General features: G+C 37.6%; 1 protein-coding gene across 3 annotated transcripts in view; it reads right to left on the bottom strand.

Annotated features, from left to right (window-relative positions):
* Positions 1–63: 63 nt before the first annotated feature.
* Positions 64–23,691, bottom strand: part of DGKH (diacylglycerol kinase eta) — a 171,789-nt gene continuing 148,161 nt past the window's right edge. For 2 of the 3 annotated variants that reach the window (XM_076363380.1, XM_076363399.1), the window contains 5 exons: positions 23,019–23,111; positions 19,101–19,220; positions 18,646–18,754; positions 17,130–17,260; positions 64–11,032 (listed from right to left, as the gene is read on the bottom strand). In XM_076363380.1, the coding sequence (XP_076219495.1) occupies positions 10,943–11,032; positions 17,130–17,260; positions 18,646–18,754; positions 19,101–19,220; positions 23,019–23,111 (543 nt within the window). In that variant the 3' untranslated portion in view covers positions 64–10,942. The remainder of the gene's footprint in view (positions 11,033–17,129; positions 17,261–18,645; positions 18,755–19,100; positions 19,221–23,018; positions 23,112–23,691) is intronic. The other variant, XM_076363390.1, reaches the window with a different exon arrangement.

Genomic DNA, 23,691 nt, shown 5'->3' with positions numbered 1-23,691 from the left:
AGTGTCATGATGTTCAAGGAGTTCCATTGATTTCCAGACACAGAAAGAATTCAAGGACTTAGGTACATCGAATGCATTCTGTTTATTTGAGAAGGAAGATCTCATACGAGTGCCCATTATGGAAGGCATCTCTTATCATGTACAATAAAATCAACCATTGCTTCCAGCAGAATACAAAAATACACATCTCAGTGACTTCCATACAATAATAAATATGTAATCATGCATCCAACAATAAAAAGGCACGGAAAACTGGTCACTTAGTAGTCATAAAAATTACTAACTATATTAACAAAGCCACCCAAATTATCTGTACAAGGAAATGTAATAATATATTCCAAAGGTGAAAACACATAAAACATCTTTAAAATAGTATATGCAATAAATACCTCAATTGTTTTTTATATATTAAAAATAAAACTGTGCCATTGTAAACAGTATGTAAACAAACAAAATTCACTGTTCCTTACCATTATTACAAGTAAATAAAGCCAAAAGTTACACCCCTGCTCTGTTAAGATATACTTCATTGGCAAGTTTTGTCAGGCAGTTTAGTTTTACTCTTTTCTGCAGCAAACAGAGCCCACTATGTGTGTGATTGTAAGTACTAGAGCAATCGCTAAGCTTCAAAACTGACTACCCAGAACGTCGTAGGTCATCAAATAGTCAGAACTGAAACCAGGAAAAGCAATTTTTGCAGTTTTACGGACAAAAGTCATTTATTTATACTACATATAATAGTGTCAGTAAAACTTAGCCGCTTATATACCACTGCTCTCCTATAGGTCTCGAGGGGGCTGTACAAAGGTGGTAAGCGTCCTTACTCCCACGGGCAGAGAAAGCGAGGCACACAAAGGTTAACTGAGTTGCCCCCAGTCTTGCACCAGCTCCGCGGCAGGAAACTAAAGGCAGAATCCAGATCCTCCAGCCACTGCCTCCTCATTTCCTCGCATACCCTCTACTCGTCCTGGCCTTTCAGACAAATAATGGTGAGTCATGAACTCCAGTCCCGATTACAATTACAGAGAGATAACGAACATGCAAAAGGAAAGTTGTCTGCTCACTCGGGTGCCCATCTGCTCCCACTAATAACCACGGAGGTTTGCCACTGACCGCAGCGGGAGCACAATAGGAGCTTTTTTCCCCCAAATCTGTAATCGGATCCACATTAGCAGACCAGTGAGCCCAGGCAGAGCCCTGCGTAACCTCCACGAGCCTACTGATTGCCTCGACTGTTTGTTCTTTTGAGGTCTGTTTCTACAGCCAACAAACTCCTGGAAAGTTCAACCAAGGTGCATACTTCCTTCCTTATTAGCAAGGGGAAGAGTAGGAATCTGAGTATGATCCTTTCTTAAACAAAATTATAGGAAAAGATTCCTGGGAGCGGTGGGCATTTGCACAGATGTCTTCAGAAAGAGCCTCATGGGGGAATACGGCTGGCTTGCTATTTCTTCAGCTTTCGATAACATTGGCATAACTACCTCATTTACAAATCCTACTGTATCCCTGGGATGACCATCTATGATGAATACAAACTTACCTGTTCCGCACACATATATTTGAAAGTGCATGATAGCTCTTGTTTGAAAATGGTATTTTTAGCCTTAGATGAAGAAATTAAGATGCATCTGTTTAGCTGTTTCACAGCCTTATGTCTTTTTACAGGAAGAATATACTTAGAGCATACACAATTGAAAGATACCCTGGAAAGGGATTTAGGAAGCGCTGCATTACGTTTTTTTTCCTCCCTGGTGCTATAAAAGAACTGATCCTTCTGTCTCTAAACAAGTGATTTCTCTTATGTCAAGCAGTTGTCTGATTTGCCTTACCTCTTAGTATTTTCATAACTCTATTCATCCGTGAAATATTAAAAGAATCATTCTACAGACTGGCTCTGAAGATACCTTCATGTCTTGACGAGAAGTTTAAAGCCATATACTATCTAACATGTTGGTTTTCGATAAGGTACTTTCGGATAAGGTACTTCAAGTGTCTCATTCCAGATCTGCAGAGCCAGGTGAGCTGTATGAAATCAGTAGGTATACAAAATAGATGGGACTACTTTTTATTCATCAATAAATAATTCTTCATTTTCACCTGCCAGGCTGCATGCCCTCTTTGTGGAGAGAGGTATGAAAGGTGATCTGTTTTTAGAAGATTCTGTATTAAATCTTACAAAAGTTATTTTAGAAAGTATTTTCTTAGATGTATTCAAGGACCAGATCAATGAAAAATTCTGTACATTCTCTGAGGCATATATTCCCACCTGTGTTGTAGTTTGCAGGTTCTGTAGAAAAATCCAAATAGCAACTGCAGATTTCACATTGGGAAAAAATAAATACATTTACTCATTTAAAAAAATTATCACAGTAGGAAAATAGCCAGTAAACAATAGATTCAGAGGGGTTTAATCTTGGCCCCAGTGAGATCAATGGGAGTTTTGCCAAGGATTTCAACAAAGCCAAAATTTCACCCAGAATCGTATACAATTCTTTAGCTGGCAACAATCATAAACATCCTGCCACTCCATTGTATAAGTTAAATATTAATAAGCATCTGTAAACATCCTGCAATTCATCTGATATAAAAAATATTATAATAAAAACAATGCAGCATCTCAAGCATTGTATAAGTTTTTTTGGCTCTACACACAAGTCGGCGTCGTTATATTGGGCAAAACCAGGGTATGTATATACATATATATGTACAGGTGTGCACGCACATACACACGACAAACTAGATACTACATATATACACACACGCACACGCAAATACTGGCAAGAGAACAACATTCATAGGTATGACATTTAAAAGCCTACCGATGATCAATCTGATGATAAGTATGACGTGAGGAGCAATTTCTACCTACCCAAATCCCCTGTGGGCTTACACACAAATGCTAAAACTGAAATACATGAGCAATCTCCAAGGGGGACTAAAGTGCAGTTTAAAGCTAAGCAGATGCCTAAGTCCCAACAGATCTATATGTTTGCGAAGATGATGAATTTTCCTGTGGAGTGAAGAGGACCAAGGGGAAACGAAGGGCAGAAGCTACCGAGTGCGCAGCAATTTTTACCTAAACCAGTATAAATCACGTTAGATGTTTTCATTTTCTATTGAATATGTTTTGAATTGAGTGGAAATCGTGTGTTTCAGCTTTTTGCTACAAAATGCTATTCAGACCCAAATATATGAGTTATTCAGAAAACTAGACAGTGTCACATCTCTGCAACACTTCCATGTGCACTTTATGCATCCACTCATGCAAGTAAGCGGATGTTACTACAGAATTAACTAACAGCTGTACTTGACTGGAATACTAGTTGAAGTGACAAGCCTGGCTAATGAGAGAAACCACCCATGTTGGGCTGCGATCCTCTCATGACCTTCAAAATACCTTTAGATGAAGTTTGCTTTTTTAAATGCCAGAACATACACTACAAATACATTCATGCAATTCCATAGTGCTCGGCATTTAAAGATACCTGCTCTGGACGTACAATTGTGACAGTGAGAAGTTTTGTTAGTACTAACTGATAGATTTGCCATCACCGTGAATTAAGACAGGAAGCTGCTAGTATTATATGTCATTAAATGATTTGTGTATGATGACAGCAACGAAGAAGGGCCAGATCTCGGGTGCAGAGATCAGGCCCTCTTCACCTCTCAGAAGGTCCTCAGCAGCTTGTACTCTTTACGTACAAATCCCATCTATTGCACGTCTCATCTTCTGCTGTGAATATTATCTTGCCCTTTGATGATCCCCTCAACATACAAGCTTCAGCAAACGAAATTACTAGGTAACTGGCAGCTTTAGGGAGGTCCCATGTTTCAGCTCTTTTAGGATTCAAAGGACATGATGTAAGAGAGTGGCTAATGAAACAAATTATTTCAGGACAGGTTCACAAACTGTGCTCCTTGAGGGGAAAAATGGTAATTTTTGTCATATATGGACAACTGCATTTTTCAAAGTGCACTTTTTAAGGAGACAGAAATCCAGGACAGAAAGTACGGACACAAGTGACAGATGCTTGTAGAAAATCCTCTGAAATCTGGATAAGCGGTACAGTCCAAATGCCTATTTCAATATATAGAGATGGCATGTTGTGAGAGGACAGTGCCACTACAAACCTTCACAGTGGGTATCTGCATGCCTGTGTGCTCATTGTAAACCTTCACAAACTGTCCAAGTAGAAAACCTTATATTCTTAAAATTCTCATTAAGGGCCCCCAGGCCCTACTCTAAGCACACACGTTCTCTCCCTGAAAAGCAAGACCAAGCAGTTTCGAACGGCTTTCCTCAACCTCCCCATTCACATAATAATTGTAACTGCAAAGAGAATTAGTCCCAAACAGAGTGTACTTCAGCTAACATGGGGAGAAAAACAGAGTCCTATCTGTAACTCTTTCCCTGTTAATGACATCCACATCAGGTTATTAATTAAACTAAAAAGTTTTCTATCCAATTAATACTTTATTTTAATAAAAGTAGGACTTAAAATGCGAATTCACTTTAAATATTCATAGTAGGGATTTGGGGCACTGTGGGGATTTTATTTTTGGCTTTTCACATGGTTTCCATCATGAAAACAAACTACCCAATTTTACTTTTAGTTCATTTCTTCCTGGTTTCATCTTCCAGTTCACATGGTCTAGTATAACATAACTATACCTGTATCAAACACAGCTTCCTAAAAGAATAGTTTCCAATGAATTTGGAAAAAAAAATAATTCAAATTACTTTAAACTTTGTACCATACTGCTTTTACCTTCAGTATCTTTTCAATCCTAACACTAATCTTTCAATCATACTACAAATATATTTTTCCAAGTGTTTGTTCCATAGAATAAAATATAGTCGCTTGCATACTTGTCCTACTAATAGCTACCAGAATTTCTAGTATTTTCAAAGTCTTACACAGGTGGTGGAGTTAGCCAAAACACTTCTCTTTCCAAGGGCATTCCAGTAGCTAGTGTTAATTGTTAGTGGTATGGCAAGCTAAATACAGCTTTCAGCGGGGATTGCAGGAGTATAACTTGAAGGATTTTAGTCCACCATGGCTACGCTAGACTTCGGAGCCTGAAGCCCTGGTCAATCTAGATCTCCTGGGGCATCCTACAGCTTTTTCCTAGCCTGCCTGTCCAGCTCTTCTGAACGGAAACGGGGGAAGACATGCGAGGGTCTCGTCTTGCCAAGCAGCCGGGAAGTCATCCAGACACAGGAGCTGGGAAGCAGTGTGAGAACATTAGTAGAGACGTGACCTGTGTTAAACATAAATTATGCAACCAGCTTCTTCTGCCCTTGCTAATATAAGCAACAGGTTATATGAACTCAAAATCCCATCAAAAAGTGTATATAAAAAGCGCTTGTGTCAACCGGGAGACAAGGTCTTCAATTATTTAAAATAGATGTTTATAATTCTACCAAGTAAATATATGAATTTTGTGTTGACTGCTCTGAAGGTGTAGGTCTTTAACCACTGCAGCTAAACTCATTACAATTTGTCCAGGAATACTCTCAGGTCTGTAATTGCCAACATTTTGTTAGTTTGCCAAAGTGTTAACAGTGCTAATACTTCATTTTTTACAGTTGATGAGGGGATAACATTTTAAGTTTAATTCTACAGGCTGAAAAAAAACCTTTCAAAAACATTTTTTTCAGTTAAAATATTGAGGGCAATCACTATTAAGCCTACAGAAGTTGCTATGCATTTTGGTATTAGCTCCAACTGGCTACAGGAATAGTCTCCTAGGAGTCTCCAGATGGCTTCCAAATGGAATATAATTTCTGAGAAACAGACTGGGCTTCTGTATGGCAGAAACGAGCATTTCAAGTACATAAGCTAACCATTAACAGAGCTATTAAACCTAATGCAACAGTAGTAGAAAAGAACTAGAAAATTTTTTTCTTTTTGTAAAAAAGATCCATTTCCACACTATATTCTATATATAAATACAGGAATTTATACAACCAGTAAAGATCTTCTATTGATAATTACCAAATAATGTTTTATCAATCCTGCTGACACTACCATTCATCTCTGAAGAGGCAGCAGAGATGTTTTAAGTCCTGTCCAAACTCCTCAGCTTCCTCAAGTCATCAAAAACTCCTCCTTTTACGTAAGACAGCAATACAGTCATGTACAGTTCCTGCAAACATTAAATCTTCGCAGTTAGAATAAGCAGCATCAAACCTGGATGATATGAAAATCATACCACAAAACATACAATCTATGAAAACAGAATCAAAAAAATGGGCGAGCCCGTGGTATAAATGTAACACTCAGGACGCTGCAGTTGAGAGGTACTTATGTGATCGGGGTGAAAAAATAAATTTATAATTATATACTTTTCTGTGGCTCTCACTTACTCAGACGAGTGACAAGATGATTTCCTGGTTGTAAGCTAAATATATTGCTCCAGCTCGGTTATCCTCAACAATATACATCGCTTGTGACTTCACCTTTCACAAAGACTTTTTGCAATGCTAATTATTAGTTACCAGAGCTGTCAAACTTATATGCAAGAACTTAATACTTAGGGGCACAGAGAGAGCAATGGAGAAACAGTAGTAAACATTAGTAATGCAATCATTAATAGGAAGCATCGAGCAAAATGGAATCACTGCGGGGGTTTTTGTCTTACATGTCCATTGTGGAATTATCTATGTATGTGTAATACGTAGTTTTACATCTTTTTTTAAAGTAGGACTATGGAACATCCTCTCATATTTGCTTTATATATTAATTTTCCATTACATGTGAAAAAGGTCTCCTGCCAGTCTTCCCAAAAGGAAGACTAGATGCACTGAAAAACACTGATAATTTTACCCTTGAAATAAGATCTGTTCATTACGAAGGCATTATGAAATTTTCATTAAGTGAATTAGCATCACTGAGTTCAATTAAAAACTCAAAACTGGCAGGTTATCTATTTCTCTACAAAAAGCACAGGAAAATATGAAATGGGCCATTATAAAAAAAATCAGTTGTTCTTGTTCGCATTACAGTTATACAACATTGCAGTATGAATTTCTTTGGGCAGGGATGGAGAGAGAAAGATGATTTCTATTTATTATTTACAGGACCAAGCACGTTTACTCCAGTCCCAAAGTAAGAAATACTGGATTGAAATAGTCTGGGAGGGTTTTTGATCACACACTTTACATTTTACTGTTCTTCCAAGTTTAAAATATTTTTCTTTGAAAGAAAGAGATGTTCAAGAGAAAAAATAGTGGTTAAAGGGAAATACATAAAAATGTATCGCAAGGAAAATTTGCAATTGCCATCATATAAAAAATTTCATTTTTGAACAAGTTTTTTCTTTAAAGTATTGTAAAAAAACCCCAACACCTGCAACCATGAGTTTGCCTGATTTCATTCAGTTTCTAAGAAGAAGGCATTAGGCATTATAAAGGCAACACTTGCATGACCCAAATCAGAGGTTGCTACAGCAATTGAATACAGTGAACTGGAAAAACCCTATTCAAAAATGACAAAACAGAAACATGCTCTTAGCAATCTGCTGCCATTTTAAAACATGCATTTCTCCTCTTCCTCTTCCTGAGGTGTAGGGCATTTCACCTATATGAATACCAGCCACTTCAAAAAAATGCCGGTTGCTCTGTATTCCTTTCAGATTTTGAGGTATGCTGACTGACCACAGAAATCAAGCGTATTCGTCTAGGAGCAAAAAATTCATCCAGTAAACTTGGTATAGTGATTTTTTGTCTTGATTAATCTAGCATGTTGAATCAGGCTCCACAAGATCTATTGGGATAACTTGTTTTCCAAAAAACTAACTACTTTTAGGGGATGTGTTTACCTTATTTTCATTGAAATATTGGGATGTATGCTTTGAAGCACTTTAAACATCAGGATTAAATTATAAAGAATTCAGTTCTTTAAAAAGGTAGCTATGTATGTCCTTAGTTCTAGGAGCTGGGACTTTTACAGCAGTAAGGAAAAAAAACAATACTTGGAAATTACAATAATCATGAGATAGTAACCCTGTGTTCAAAAGTCTTTCTGTAGAAAAGCCACATCACTAAACACAGTTACGACCCATGACCTCGGCAGAGAAACCCCGTAAAATATTTTGAGCCTCCTTGTCAGACGCATTTGGATTTGATAGCCAACACTAGTCTAAGGCATAGAGTTGCATAAAATTTGCTCTCCTGGGCATCTAATAAATACAGCATAAATGATGCTTACAATTTTTTTCCTACTTGCACATTTTAAAAAAACTTCTGCTTAGGACAATCAAAGTTAAATTCTTTGGTGGTCATGTAAAAAAAATGAACTATACAAAGACAAGTGATCAGTTGTCCTATACTGAGGTAATTTGAGGAGTGCCATAAGAACATTGCATTACAAACACCACTTGCCCATTTTCCCTTGCATAAAAGCAGCTCCCATTTTTTAATATACTCAGCGCAGACCTCTACAGCAACCCGAAGAGATCCTGTTCCATAGCCCATCTTAACGCACGGCAGATAGCAAGGCTGAAAGTTGTAAAGAGAGTGTATCCTACAATCAGGAAAGCAAAGAAAGTTCTTCCATGTATTATGTCCTTGAATCGACCAGGAAGATTAACTACATAGTCTACTGTAACATCGATGTACTAGAATGCTGCCACACATTAAAATATAGCATAGCTTACGGAGAACAAAGAGAAAAGGAAATGCAACTTGCGAAGATTTGACGGATGCCATCTGAACATTATTAAAGGGGTCAATGTCAAGTACATTAAAAAAAATATATAATCTTTCCATTGTTTGCATATGCTTTTCATACAACAGCGTGAAAATCATGTCACTTGGTAAAGGGATTTTGGCTTGTTTTTTATGGAAAACCTAATGGAACATAGCCTTTTACTTTTGTTTGTTTACCAGAATAATCAATTATGTCCACAGAGCTCCCAGAGTGGTGCTTGTTGAACCTACAGCAGCAAGAGCACATAGTACTATAATTGGATATAAACAAAGCCTATTTTGCTCCTTTTGAATTTTTTTTGCAATAAAACAATGAGGGGAATAGATTTTACTTTCCAAGAGACGATTCCCGTCTACTTTCCAAGGGACGACTCCCATCGTACTCATGAGAAAGGGAGGGCAAAACTGGGATGCAGTACTTGACGTTGGCCCCTTTAACGGGGAAAATAAGCTTTGGAAGAAACAAATGAAACCTTACTCTGCTGCCTACCAGGAAAACATAAATAGATACTAAGATACTCTTTAATCTGTAAGAAATGTCAAACCTACTCGATTAAGTAAAAGTCAAGTGTTCCTCATGCCGCAATGACGCATTGTTAGGAACAGCAAGGAGAGAGCGATTCTGTGCAAGTTTTCTGGCAGGTGGTGCAATATCATCTCATCTCAAACATTTGAGTAGGTTTTTTTGTAGATATACGCAAATTATTTTTCTACTAGATTAACATCTTTGTGAAAAATTAACCAGGAAATTCAATTATGAAGCTATGTTTTGTTTAAGTAAACTGTAAATAAGCTTACAAGTTCTGGTCTAACGCAATTTCTAAACAAAGATGTTTTTCATTTTTTAACCTGTTTACACTCATGGATTACTATCTTGCATGTGATTCATCTTTGCATGCATAGCGTAAAACCTTAGAGTTTGTTTTTTAAATTTTTATGATCTACCGATGTAGGAGTGCTGACAAGAAACAAATTGATGACTTTGTAAAGAAACGCATACAGAGACATTTTTAAATTAATAGTAAGTTAGTAATGAGTAAAAGCTTACCCCACAAAAATCAAATCAGCTGCTACATTTTAAAACTCTTCTTATGTATGATAACTAAAATGAATTTTCCTGTAAAAATTTTTCATTAGTCTTTCAACCTGCTTTTTGAATAATAGAATAAATAAAACCATTAGTGCCTAAAAGTTCAAATATGCTACAGATGTTTAAGATAACTGAATAACTACATTAAAATGCACCATGAGAAAATTCTTTATCATTTTCCATGCAGGAAGCCAATTGATATTTTTGTGAGGTACCGGTCTTTCAAAAATACTCATAAGTTAGTTACCTGATATACCTTCTGTACATGGTATATTTAAAAATCTAACTGTACAGTGTTTCAATCATATATAATGCATATAATCTGCTGAATATGGCACAAATGCTAAGTTTCCACACCCACACATCCTCTGCCGTAGAACACATTTTAGGCATAACACAACACTGAAGAATAGAAAAGTGCCTGAAACTGAAAAAAAAAAAAAAAAAAAGACACTCAAGTAGTAATAAATTAAATCTCATTCAAACCGATATAAAAGTTGTTCAAGTGTTTAAAGTATCAGATGTGTCATGCAACAGAACAACAGACGATTCAGGCAGGCACACCATGCATTATAGTTTGCATTCATGGTATCACAAGGTATCTCTCCCCCATTCTGCGTGGCCAGTGAGTGCTGGGTACCTGCGGCACTGCTAGGCTCACGTGTTGAACCTCCAAAACCTCTCGGTCTCCTGCACGGGAGGTTTTATGAAGCTGTGCCTCGGAAGGATAACCGGACAACCTCATGCTGTACAGTGGTATCTTGCTGCAGTGCAGTGTAAAGAGAGGCATACTGAGCTGCATGTAAGCAAAGCAATCATTTCTCGATTATATTTTCCAGTCAGTGCAGTTCACCATAAACCAATCGATTTACCAAAATGTGCTTATCTGAACTGGCCAAGTTTGCACACCAAGAAAACGTCTTCGCAGAACATACCACCTTTTCTTTTTTTTTGGCACAAATCCTTTTGTACGCTTGCAGCAAGCTCTTCACCATACAAGAATTCAGAGATACTAGCCTGTACAAACACACCGGTGCTTATTCTTCCACAGAGTAAACTACAAAGACAGCTAAGTGCCTGCAACAGCTTTGCTTCTCCAGCAACTTTCCCTTCGCTCTCTAGGGAGAGCACCAGCATAATTACACTTCAGACAAAGGGGTGTTCTTGCCGAGCTCTTTAATTCCCTGGAGAATTCGCTTCATATGACCCACTTTCGTTATCCCCAGGTCCTACAGAAATTAAAAAAAAAAAAAAGAAAAGAAAAAAAAGAGAAAAAGAAGAAAGTTTATTTACAGAAAAGGAAAAAAACCCCAACCCATTGATTATGATCTAGCCATGCAACAAATGTCTAGAAATGTGCTCGCTGCAATCAACGATAACCGGAAAACATTCTATGGCACTAGCAAGTGTTGCCTAACAAAAAAAATTGCTTAGAGCATACAATGAATGCCTCTCTGTCTTGCAGACAGAAAATTACTTACCTGCAATAATGACAACCCAAGGCACTGCAATATCTGTCAAAAACATCTTTCGCTTGACTTCTAAGTCCAAAAACCTTTCGCAATTTCTGGCAACAAAAGAACAATCTCCCCCTCCTCTCTAATACAGCAATCAAATGCTTGGTAGGATGTGATGGATTAGAGCTTCTGTCCAGCAATGTCACTTGATCTGAGGCCCTGTGATGTCTGTTTTAATCAACAAACGCACACATCCCCAGTTTCTCGAGGGAAAGTGGATGTAACGGCTACAGGCATGTAGGACAACTTCCCTTTAGAGAGCAATAGAAAAGGTAAGCATTTGTTTTTCATTCCAAAAGGCTTACGTCTCCTAACATGGATCTTCTCGATTAGAGAGCTGTAAGAAAAATTCTCAGAAACATGACAGTCACGTCCCAAAGGAAAATGTAAAAAGCACAAGCGTATATCTCCTTGTAGCCACCACTAGAGCAATCACATCAGCTGAAATGTTTCTAATATTAGATTCCGGGACCCATCTCCGTACGAGTGACAACAGACAAGAAATTTTTGCAGCAAACCTCTTCCAGCATTAATAACAGCTTTAGCAGCATCCTTTTTCAATTTGACTGGTCCAATGGTCAGAGGAGCCGCTGTGCTAATGATGCCCAACTGCACTAATGAATTTTCAGCTCAGTTTGGTGGAAATCTGCTTCCCTTACCTGTAAAATCCAGCTTTGAAAAACTCTTTAAAATCCTTGTGTTAGTGATGTTGAGCAAGTGGCAGATTCAAACACTACTTATTTGTAGAATAAACCTTATATAAATAGATTGTGATTAAATACAAAAACCTTAGAAAAGTTTCACTATCTAGTTTTCTGAAATAGAAATCCTTTCATTTTAATAGGAAGGTTTTCTATTATGAAGACATTAAAAGGAAGGGAGTGTAATTAAGCAGCTTGAAATAATTACTCTCATACAGAGTGAAAAATGAAACCATATATAATATTCTGTACATACTCTACGCAAAGACTGTATCTACCTTTCTACAGCCACAGAAACTTCAGAAAATCTGCACTTTATATTACTTAAAAGTGTTAGCATGCAATTAATTTCCTCCATTTCTCCAAAGGAAGAAAGAGGTGGTAAGTTGGGCATGAGTTATTTTATTGTAAATGTAGCACAGCACAGATTAAACAGGTGGATTAATTTTCAGAGAGTCAAGATTGAATTCTGATTACGTTAGAGATGGAAAAAAACCCGGGTTGTTTCTTCAGTTGAAAACTGTCAGTATTATAAATACATGACCATCCTTTACAGCACTTTGGCACAAAGGTGTCAGCATGAAAGAGTACAAGATATGTTCATAAAAGTCCCCAAATCAAGTGCTGTTCGTAAAACTATCTGAAGAAAAACTGATTTTCCACATCACATCAATTTATATTTTGTTTCCGCTAATGGTCATCTCACTTATAAAAAAAATGTAGTACTAATTTTTAAGTTAAGAGAATTGATGTAGGTAGTAGTTGTTAAACTCGTCCCACAATGACAGTAATATTTATCATTTTAGATTTGGAGAATATTTTCTTTTTTATGCTAAACTTAATTTTCCAATGAATCAAAAATACACACGACTATTGAAACTACTGAAATAGCCTAGTTGTTATGTGGAGGAAATCCTACATAAGGAAAAACCCGTGAGGATATTTTCGAAACCACAAGAAGCCACACGTGTTAAAGGTTAAGAACTTGCAAATTCTTCAGAACAAACATTTTTCATGAGTAGAGCTTCTGTTGGATAAGCAACATAGTGAGATGCTGCCAGACTTCTAAGATCAGAGGAAAGAATCATATTATGAAACTCCCAGAAAACTCAGCCACTTTTTCCACCAACCTTTACAAAGTATCGTTAACAACACCTATGTTTCAGGGGCAAGAGGTTTTGGTTTTCTTTCTGTTCCAGTTGAAGATGCTGTAATGTAGATCAGAACAGCAAGTCTCAAGAGCCTCATCGCAATTTTTGGGACCCTTTTGATAAATTCTGCCACGTTTCCAGGGGAAAAAAAAAACAACCAACAAGATAAACTCTGAATTTTTATGCTTGTGTAATAGTTTCGTTTGGAGGAAATTAAAATTTATACATTCGTGACACTAGATGCTATCTAGTATTCTCAGTTTACTACTGATGGAGGAAAGTTTGCAGAAATTCTCTCATCTCAGACTAAACCAGCAGCCTATCATGCATCATACAAAAAGCAAGATCCCCAAAGATGTCTGCATTTTTGTGCATGCATGAGTTTCATCACTATCTATATAATCTGTCCATATCTAATGAACAAAAATTCAAATTGACTAAAATATGGTTTTGAAGACAATACGCTAGCCAGAGTTTGAGGAAGAAAATGGTCCTTCTTTTTCCCCAGCTATGGCCTTAAAACTACAGGATCGCCTCTCCTTCTGCTCTCCCAACCCACTTTGCCATCTCTAGGCCTTCAGCAGGTAGGGCTCAAAAAATTCTCAGAAAGAAAAAGGAAGGTTGGGCAAGAAAAAGCTGATGAAAATTCTTGCAACAGCTTTCAGGAGTTCTTTGTCTGCATTATATTATGGTGATTGCCTGTCTGCTTAGCCAAGAACCCATTTATTCCAGGTTTGCCCCACAGATTTTGGCCAAGCATACCACCAATGTAATACTACCAAACAATTTATATAAACACCCCTTAATATTAACATCTTCCAGATGAGAAACCTACCCTACTTGCATTCCCAGTGTCAAAAGCCATCTAGCATGCCCGAAGTCTGACAAATCTTACAATACATTTTAAATGCAAACACGCTACTGTGAAACAGAGAGATGAAATGCCGCAGTCCTCAGCACAGACTTCAGCTTGACTGGCAGTGCTCATCAAGCTGACATGAGGCATGGAAACCCTCTCTCCAAATAAACCAACATTGCTATGGAGCTCTAAGGAGATGTCACCCCAGTCCTACCAAATGTGTTGCAGTTCTGATTATTACTAAGTTGTGTGCATAGGAACAAGGTTATCAATGCTAAGATGCCAGTATTTATTTCAGAAAAATGAGAGTCTAGTTTTCAATGAGTTTGCTTGTAAAAGAAGGTTAAAAAAAAATCACGACAAGCTTTCTTTCTACAGCTTCTACAGCAGAGTTCACAATTCACTGCCCAGCCCTTCCTCAAGAGAAAGATAATCACATGGGTGTAAAAGTCTAAGATTAGGCATAGATAGGTCTATGCCTAAATAAAATCAGGCATAGGAGGCTGGAAAAAGGGTATTACTGCAGGGGCTGGGTGGAGAGAATTATCTGGTTCCTCTTGGAGGTGTTCTCCATTTGCCAGTTGCCACACACAGAGCTAACCAAGAATGGGATCCACAAGCTACGCAGAAATATAATTAGAGGTGTCCAATTATTCAGTCAACGTATTGATCTATTTCAGTGATGAGTGCAAAGGAAGAGGGTTTCATCAAATCCTTTTCTGTACTGCTTTTCATCTCTACTTTTGACCACAGAAAGAAAGGTGGGCCCAGAGGATTCAATTAAAACAGGCAACGATTTTTCCTGTTGTCGACATGAGAGGTAATGGAGGTAAATCTATTGCACATGACTTAAGAGCTTGTGAATCAATGGCGAGCCCATTTAGCTTGGCAGGAAGCACAAGCCTTGCACTGGAGGAGAGGCTGTAGACAGATTACAGCTCTCAAGAGCACTGAAGACTCATCTGCACACCTCGATAGCCAAAGGGGGGAAAAATTAACAGGGCAGCTTGTGATGTGTTCCTCATTTCCTAGGTACCACATTACACTTCTTGACACCAATTCAGGTCACTAGTCAGAAAACTGCAGGCTCCCCGAGCCATCCTTAATTGGCTCCCTGCAGAGATCATGCCCCGTATGTGACAAACAGGATGAATGTTAAACTCTGCTATTTAAATTCAGCATTGCTACATAGAGTGCAAGCCATGCTTGGCCAAAAGCCTGGCCTACCTTATGAACAGCATTGCCCTGGAAGCTCTCAGCTCTGCTAACGAGCAGATGGGGCAATTCTAGAGCAAGACTTCTGCTAGCACAGAATATACCCTTGGAAATTTGCATAGAACGAATCCTCGTCCAGCTATGCTGAGCAATTTAAAACCTCATATGTGCTTTCAGGCAGCACTAGATAGAGGGGACAGTAAAAGTCTGTCTCTCTGTAGGCTCTAAGACAAGCTTTTACATATTTCAGGGCATAGGCCTTTGTGGCGGGGTTTTATTTATGCTGAATCAGCATGAGTCTTAGCAACAGGGATAACAGGTTGATGATTACCCTGCTGCAGATATTTACTTGGTTGAAGTGCCAGTCTTCTGGGCATGCAGTCAAATTGGTACCTATCAGAAACGAGGCATGGCCAGAAGCCATGTCTAGTTTAACACTGATCTTACCCACCATCATTTATTCCAACAAATTTGACATCTTGATTTTTTTTTTAAGATTTCTTAATATTTTAGCAAACCTATGCATTGTGTGATGCTGAGTTTCCCAGCTAAGTTTTAAATTTGTTCAGTGCCCATTCAGAACAGGGACTTGCAACATCCATCACTGGAACACTGTGGGGGATTGCTTGGACAGTTTTCTATTTCCAAATTTTTGCAGGGAGGGACTGTCCTGAAACTGTCCCTCCATGTCAGGAACTATCCTGAAAGAAAGGAATTTAACTTCCATGGAAAGAAGCTTAGGTGATCTAATACCAAAGGGTAAAATAACACACAACAGCCAAATAGATCATCTCAAACACAGCTATCTTTAGCAGCTGCATTCTACTGCAACAGTCATGCAATGTAAGCACTACCATATAACGTCAGGATTTCATACTATGTAAGAAACTTCACAAAAAATGGCACGTTTGTATGAAAGTATTGCCTCTATCTGGAGACCACTGCACTGTGGCTAGAGCAATGACTTGCACTCTAAATGTGAATGTTTGCGATTTATACAATAACCTATTTCCTCTCTTACGTGCTAAAAGCAGTTGCAAAACACATTATCAAGAACTCATTACTACTGAGTTCCCGGAAAAAGTAATCTAACGAATCCCCAAAGATACAGCCTCTATTACATATAATGGATGCACTTAAGTCGTTCTTGAAAAAGACCAGCAAGCTCAAACAACAGCCTCAGACTGCTAGGTAACATTTCTCCCTGCAAAACTTATCAGTCTGACCTCAGAGGAAGAAAGTTTTACAATTTTGGAGACAAAGGAAGGTGCTCTTTTTTAAATCTATACAGCTAAAATTAGGCAGAGGTTGGTCAGGGATGAGAAAACCTATTGTGAAGGTCTATTTTGACACACAAACACCAACGCTATGTAAGTCCAATGCCGCAATTTATTAAGCTGCTTATCACTCTCACACGCACTATATCCAATATATACACAATAAATCACCTGAAGCAGAACAGCTGCTCGTAGCTGCTGACCTTGCAGTAGATAGATTCAAAATTATTATCACCACCTTCAACTGATTCATACTGATCCTGTTTAATGGAAACGATGAACTCTTGAAGATAACATTGTATTACACTGATGTCAGTAAGATATCAAACGTGCTTTTCCTATGCCTTCTGACATAAACTATAATGCTATCATTCTACATAACGTGCAAAAAAAGGAAATTTCGGATAACACAGATATTCTTGGTTGCAAGTACAAGTCAGCACTTCAGAAAATCAGGCCAAAGGACAGCGTGTATTAGTTTATTGCATATTTGCACAGTGTAAGCCAAGCTACAAGCACATAACAAGTGCAGGGAAAGAAGAAAAGTTGGTTGTTGTTTTGTCAAAGAAAATGGTCAATAGCAGAAAAGTAGCACAAAGGAAATACCTTAAGATCTCGCCTTTCCAGATGTAAAAGCTCAGAGCCTCGGATGTCATGGCTGATGAAGATTTCTTTGTACTCTCCCAAACTGAGCAGATCCAGCCAAGCAGCAACTTCATCTGTGCCCCATTTTTGAACTACCAAAGTTAAGAGCAAAACCCCCTTAATTTCTACATGCTCAAATGCATCACAAGCAAAGGTTAGGCCAAAGAGAGTGGAAAACAGAGTAGAATTGCCGTGCTAGCAAGGGGAAAGGTTAGAGGTGTCATTTCCACAAAAACTGACAATTTCCTTTTTACATGCAGGTTACAGGTTAGCAGTTAACATGAGAAAGTATCTAAACAAAGTTGGGGTTCTTTGCTTTGCAGCCATGCTTTCAGCTTTACTCCACTTTCTTCAGTAAAGCCTTTAAAACCTCATGTCCCAACAAATTCACATTACACCATCTTAGGATCAGTGACGCAAAGTCTGATGTTGTTCTGCTTTATACCATTAATTTATTAGTAGTCATCCAGGGAGAGGAGAAGCCTTCAAAAACTAATTAACATGTAAAATTAAAATATCAACCATACCTCAAATATAGCAATGGCAGCAAGCAAGTCCAGTTTTAATTAACATTTTCTAGTATTCTTAATTAATGCAACAAATATTCTTTAAGCTACTGTGTTACACAGCCCATTAATAAGCTCTCTGTAAAACATTGTTCTCTAAGGTTAGTTGCCCACATTAGTTCTAATAAGACCACATTTATTGAAAAAAAGATAGTTATGCTACTTATTGCTATAATTTTGCAACTTCATTCAATGCTGATTAGTTTTACAATGAAGTGAAAACTGAAGTCTAATCTGAAATCTAAAGTCTGATCAACACCTGCAAGATTTTGACCAACTGTCCATTAAAAAGACAAAGATGTAGAAACAGTTTTAGGACCATCTGATCACTGATTAACTCCTGGACATAATCTTAAGGAAGTAAGTTCATAGATAAGAGTGGGAAGAGAGGAGAGTGGAGTTTGTTCAACTTCTTCTAATTAAGAAATCAGTATTGACTATCATGGCTTTTTATTTGATTTGTCTCAGTTGCTGAACTTAAAACCCATCTGAAATTTAAGAATAACTGGTTAATAAAACCAGTGTGATAAAAGCTATTGCGCACCTTCTGAAACTAACTTGAAAAACCTGAATTGGAGCTTCACAGGGAAACGATGTGCTTACAACTTGTATTGCTATGAGTTAATCAAATGTAACCACAGCAAAGACACAGGTCCTGTCACATGATAAAACTATCTAAATATTTTCACAGTAGTTCTTTGGTTCACTTGGAAGTCTTGGGGTCCTACTGAATGCTTTCTAAATGCATTGAAAGAAATCTTCATCCTAATGAAGATGCCAGTTAGCTCAGTTGCTTTTCGCTTTGACTCTACTTTTAGGTAGAGTGCATCATTTCAGCTCTTACCAAAAACCCCATAAAATCACATTGTCCCCAAATGCTACTATTTTTCTTGTAATGTCAAAACACATACCAGGCTGAGGGCTGGTCTTATGCTTCTGAACTTTTTCTTTTTTAAACTTTGGCACTATGCGAAACACTGTACTTCTGTTGTTTCTTTTAGCATAATCCAGAGGGGGGTCCTGCATGAAAGAAGAGACATAGTTACCTTTAATTAACAGAAAACAACAGTGAAATTACATGCTTGAGACGGTAATTCATAGTTAACCTCAAAAACTAAGACCAGATTTTACTTCCATAAAGAATAATTTCAGGATTTAACTCTATACTTGTTTCATTTATTAAATAACCATTCAAAACCTTTAAATTCACAAAAGGGAACAAAACACAAAAAAAGCAACAAGCTTAGAAGCTTGTTCACAGCAGACAGAAATGATCCACCATCACTACTGAAATTGCCTCTCCAGATTCTAACTTACTCTTCCCTATCAAAAGAAATTAGAAACAAGAAGTATTAACCAAACTCACCTCATCATCATTTGGTTGAAAAACGTAATAAAGCCATGGTATCTCAGCAAGTTTTCTCAACTCTATTTCCACGCTGTGCAAAGCATCAGACAGCAGCTCTTCATGGGGAGCTTCTAACTGCTGTTTATAAACAGGCCAGAAAAATAGTATTTTTAGTTTTGTTAACATACAGCATTTAAAACTAGATACGTTGTTACCACACACAAACAGATGACTGCTTCATGGTGAGTGTAAACAAACAGTGAAAACAAATAAACTTACCAAATTAAATTTTCCTTCAGAGATGTGTCAGACCACTCTGACACTACACTTAGTATGGTCCCAACCACAAAGAGATGACTGAGGCAGCTGAGCCTTTCGGTGCAGACCAGCTGGACCTAGCTGTCAGTCACTGTCATCATTCACTGCACTCCTGAGTCTTCACAGAGCAAAAGTTATCTGATAACACCAATACTAGAACACACTAGAAGTAGAAACTACTAGCACAAGGGAGATAAAACCTGACCAGAAGAACAAGAGCCTGGAAAATTTTTGTATGAAAAGTGGTGTAAAAGAATTGAATAGATGGTAGTAAGCCTGAGTTAGTATTTGCAATTGTCTTCATATGATAGATCACTCTCTCATGGTCAAGTAAGAGGAAATGGATCTTACCGAAGATGCTCCATTCCCAAAGGTCTTCCAGTGGTGATACAATACCTGCACTACCCCTTCTAAACTGGTGAGACATGGAGCGATAGCCACTGCTGCTGGCTGGGGGTGGGAGGAACGGGGACCAGGCATGGAAGAGGGACACGACTGCAGCCACAGGCGGGAAACAAAAAGCCAAAGACATCAGCGAAGGCCAAAGAGGAAAAGAAAGTGGCAGCAGTGTAAAAAGCTTAGGACTTGCTGACCTACGGGAATTTGGCTCCATCAACACTTTGAGAACCCCATGGAGGTACCAGTTTTCCTTAAAACCCTGGTCTGAAAACTATTCTGCAGCTGTTTTGTGAGTCGAACCTGTGAGGAAGAGGTAAGGCAGGCCACTGATCCCTGGCAAAGCTGTTTTGGCCTTATCGGGGGTTGCTGAAACACCATTTTGAGGTAAAGAGTTGAATCCTGGAACGAGTTGCTTGGAATCACTAATAAAGCAATCTGAACATCTATTTCTCTCTTTGAAGTAAAAGTAGTCCCAAAGCAGTGCAGAATATCCTTTTGAAAGGATCTAATTAAGTTGTATCCTAGTGAATGCATTTTTAAAATGGAGTTGTAAGAAAATCTTTGATCTCTAGTGCTGGAAAAAGATTTTGATGTTGTTGGAGTTTGGTGATAAATTACAAGCCCCCTTTAATTTATCCTACCTAACAAAAACTTCTTTCCTTTGCTTCAATAGTTTGCATATGTTACCACTTTTCAAAGGAGAGACATCTTTAGTAAGATATTGCTGTTTAGCATAGTAATACTGTAAATATAAGCTCCCTCTTGCTATCGTGTTCTTTTCTCTTCTAAAGCTCACAGAATTCAGTGCCCATAAGGAGACTCTGAGCTTTATTTGCCTTCCCTTTTTTTTCAGTTTGAACAGTTCAATTAATTTGGAGCACAGTGGAAGACCCACCTGTCTTTGAAGAAGTTAGAACTTTTCTCTCGTTTTCATTTTTTAAAATTATTTATCTATTTTATATAAATGAATGAAGCAGAGAGTTATCCCTTTCTCAACAAGCACTTATCTAATTGCTTGATTCTCAAAGGAAAACATTGTGCTTGAGGACAAAAAAACTCTCATCTGATGGTGAGAAAGCGTATGCATTGGCAATATTGCTTCTGAAATAAACCCAAAACAATAGTGAAATTCTGGTAAAGGAAGAGTCAGCAATTTAGGGTAAATTCTCCTCCTACAACATCTTGGAGAAGCTTCTTATTTCCAAGATGGAAATTAACACTATGAATGAAACAATGAAAAGAAATTATTTTTTCAATTCCTTCCCAAAGGAAATTTTTAATATGAAAATATTTGATTTCAGTGGGCTCAGATAATTTCATTCAGTTGAAATGAAACATTCTGTCATACTTCTCCCTTAATACATTGGAAAACTGTAGTATATGCAACAAAGCCATCAATTTACTGCTATCAGGGCTTTGATCACAAAAAAGAGGCGTGAGAGAGAACTGAAGAGGCAAAGAAAAAAAAAACAGGAGGAAGATATAGAAAGAAGGTCCATCTTTGTCAGAGAAAGATAATTTGGAGAACAGTGTATGATGGCAGCAGCTGATGCATCAAGCAACACCTTACATTTCATCTGTCTCTATTTTAATAGAGTGAGGGGCCAACATACATGTAGCTTCAGCATTTATAAAATACATGGCAATAAGGTTAACCAGGGTGCCTTGTTGTTGTGAGTGTGAAATACTGTTCTAAACAAGCATGATGTCAAATGAGTGTAATGGACACCTCTGGAAGATTATCTCAGTATCTTTCAAACAGCCTTTTTATTAAAAAATGGGTTTGATGTAGACTCATTAAGACATTTGCACAGATCATAATGAGAAGCAGAAGTACAACATGTAAAAATCAGAAATGGACAAATGAATCAAATTAAGCTTTGGAGCCTGAACAAGGGACCAGTTCGACAACACAATGAGATCACAACTGGCTACAGAAAAGGTAATGTTTCCATGGGAAGGTTTCCATAATAACATTATTTCCAGACTGCCTTGATAAATTACACTAGTCCTAGTATGGCATCACCAACTTAAATCTTTTCTTCTAATTCCTCTTCCTAAACTATTTTAAAATTTAAACAAATTTCTCTGTTTTGATTCCCCATTCAATCTGAAATATGGGGGATTAGTAATAGCAATTTGAAAAAAACCAGCAGATATTTTTCCCTTTTCTTGGACAAAAACATCTAATGAATAACTTTCCCTTCTAAAAACTCATAAAATAGATCATATGAGTCTGATCTTTGACTATTTCTAGAACTTATATGGTTATTAGCCTTTAGACCATATTAACTTCTTGTTACTGTAGAATAGACCCATACCATTTATCACTTGTGTAAAAAGGTATCTGAACCTGCACCAGTAAGTTTCATACGATAACTCAGCTAAATGAAAACATTCCTATTTATATCCATTTTTAATTATAAGACTTAAATAAACAGTAAGTTAGTAATAAATCTGCTTTTGAATCCAAAGAAAATGTAACTGTTCCTACTGAGTATCTTCTTAATATAAAAGTGGACCAGCAGAGAAAACCTGACATCTTTCTTCTCTTCACAATGTCACATGTAGAAATTTTCTAATTATACATCAAGGTACAACAATTCTTGAGCAGTCTTCATCATTTTAGGCACAGAAACACTAGCCAAAGAAAAAGATGCAAAGTCTTCAGTACCATCAGAGGTCTACTGAACACTTATCAGTTAGAGGTTATAAAATAATTCCTGACAGGTGTTAGAACAAGGGTGAGATTTACTTGCCCAGATTAGATCTGTAGAAGTTGAATGTATGAGTCTGAACAGCTCTCACCCCAGGTTCTCTTTAAACTCTGAAGATGGTCACATAATAGAACTCCGGAAGTTCTCTTAAATGCTAAACCTCCAGAAGATGATTTATCTTTTTCTAAGATAGGCCTCCAAGACAGTTGAGTGTGTACCAGCCTCAACAGGGATACTTATTTCTCTCCATTGACTACTAAAAAGAAGAGCCCAGGCAATGACCTTTTAGATATCTGAAGTGAGGTAAAATGGATGCCAATCTAGGACAAGAATTCATAACTCATTCTGATCCAAACCACAAATGCAGTGTAATATCCTCCAATTGGCCTTACAGAGCTTCTTGTAGCAGGTCATAAATCCTGTGTCAATTTAAAAAATCAGCAAAGAACAAATCACAGATAATCTCAATGAGGGAATAAAACCATGTATTTTGTCACCTTACCAAAGGAACTCTTCCTACTAGCAGAGATTCAGTTTCATTATGCAGGGCCTTCACATTGACAGCTATCTCCATGGCAGTGTTTCTGGTGAGGCTCTGGGGAATAAGAAGCATAAAAATTATTTGAAGTGATGCAAGTCAAACTGCAAATAAGTACTTTGGGCTTAGAGCAGAGATCTTAAGCATCTTCTCCTAGGAGAAATACATCAATTCAGCTCTACACTGACAACTTCTTCAGCACTGAGAATAGAAAACAAAAATGTAGTATCTATTTACTGTCTTTTCCCCAACTTCATTTAATATGACCTTATACAATCCTGAAGATCATCAAGTGACCAGCCACCTGTGAGATGAATCTACGATTTTTATGGATGACAAAGGCCAGCAGAAAAGTTGTGGGCCTCATTTATTAACAACTGTTGATCCGAACTGTTCACCTTATCCTTAGAAGAAGTAAGCCACTAGCTGTATTTTAAGAAGCAAAGGTTAACTAATATATTTACCATATGTAAATTTAGGTCAGATATAGGCAGCCTCTACCTAATTAATCTTTTTGGGGTCCAGTCCTTGAAAACACCCAGATTGTCTAAGTGTGAAGAGAGAAACCAGGAAACTCATTTCCCCTCACCCCCTTTACATTCTCTGCATAGCACTTGGATAACAATTAAGCATGAAA

This window comes from Aptenodytes patagonicus, chromosome 1 (assembly GCF_965638725.1).
Source record: "Aptenodytes patagonicus chromosome 1, bAptPat1.pri.cur, whole genome shotgun sequence".
Taxonomy (NCBI): Eukaryota; Metazoa; Chordata; class Aves; order Sphenisciformes; family Spheniscidae; genus Aptenodytes; species Aptenodytes patagonicus.
The sequence above is the reverse complement of the archived record's forward strand: the minus strand, read 5'-3'. Positions and strand labels throughout refer to the sequence as shown.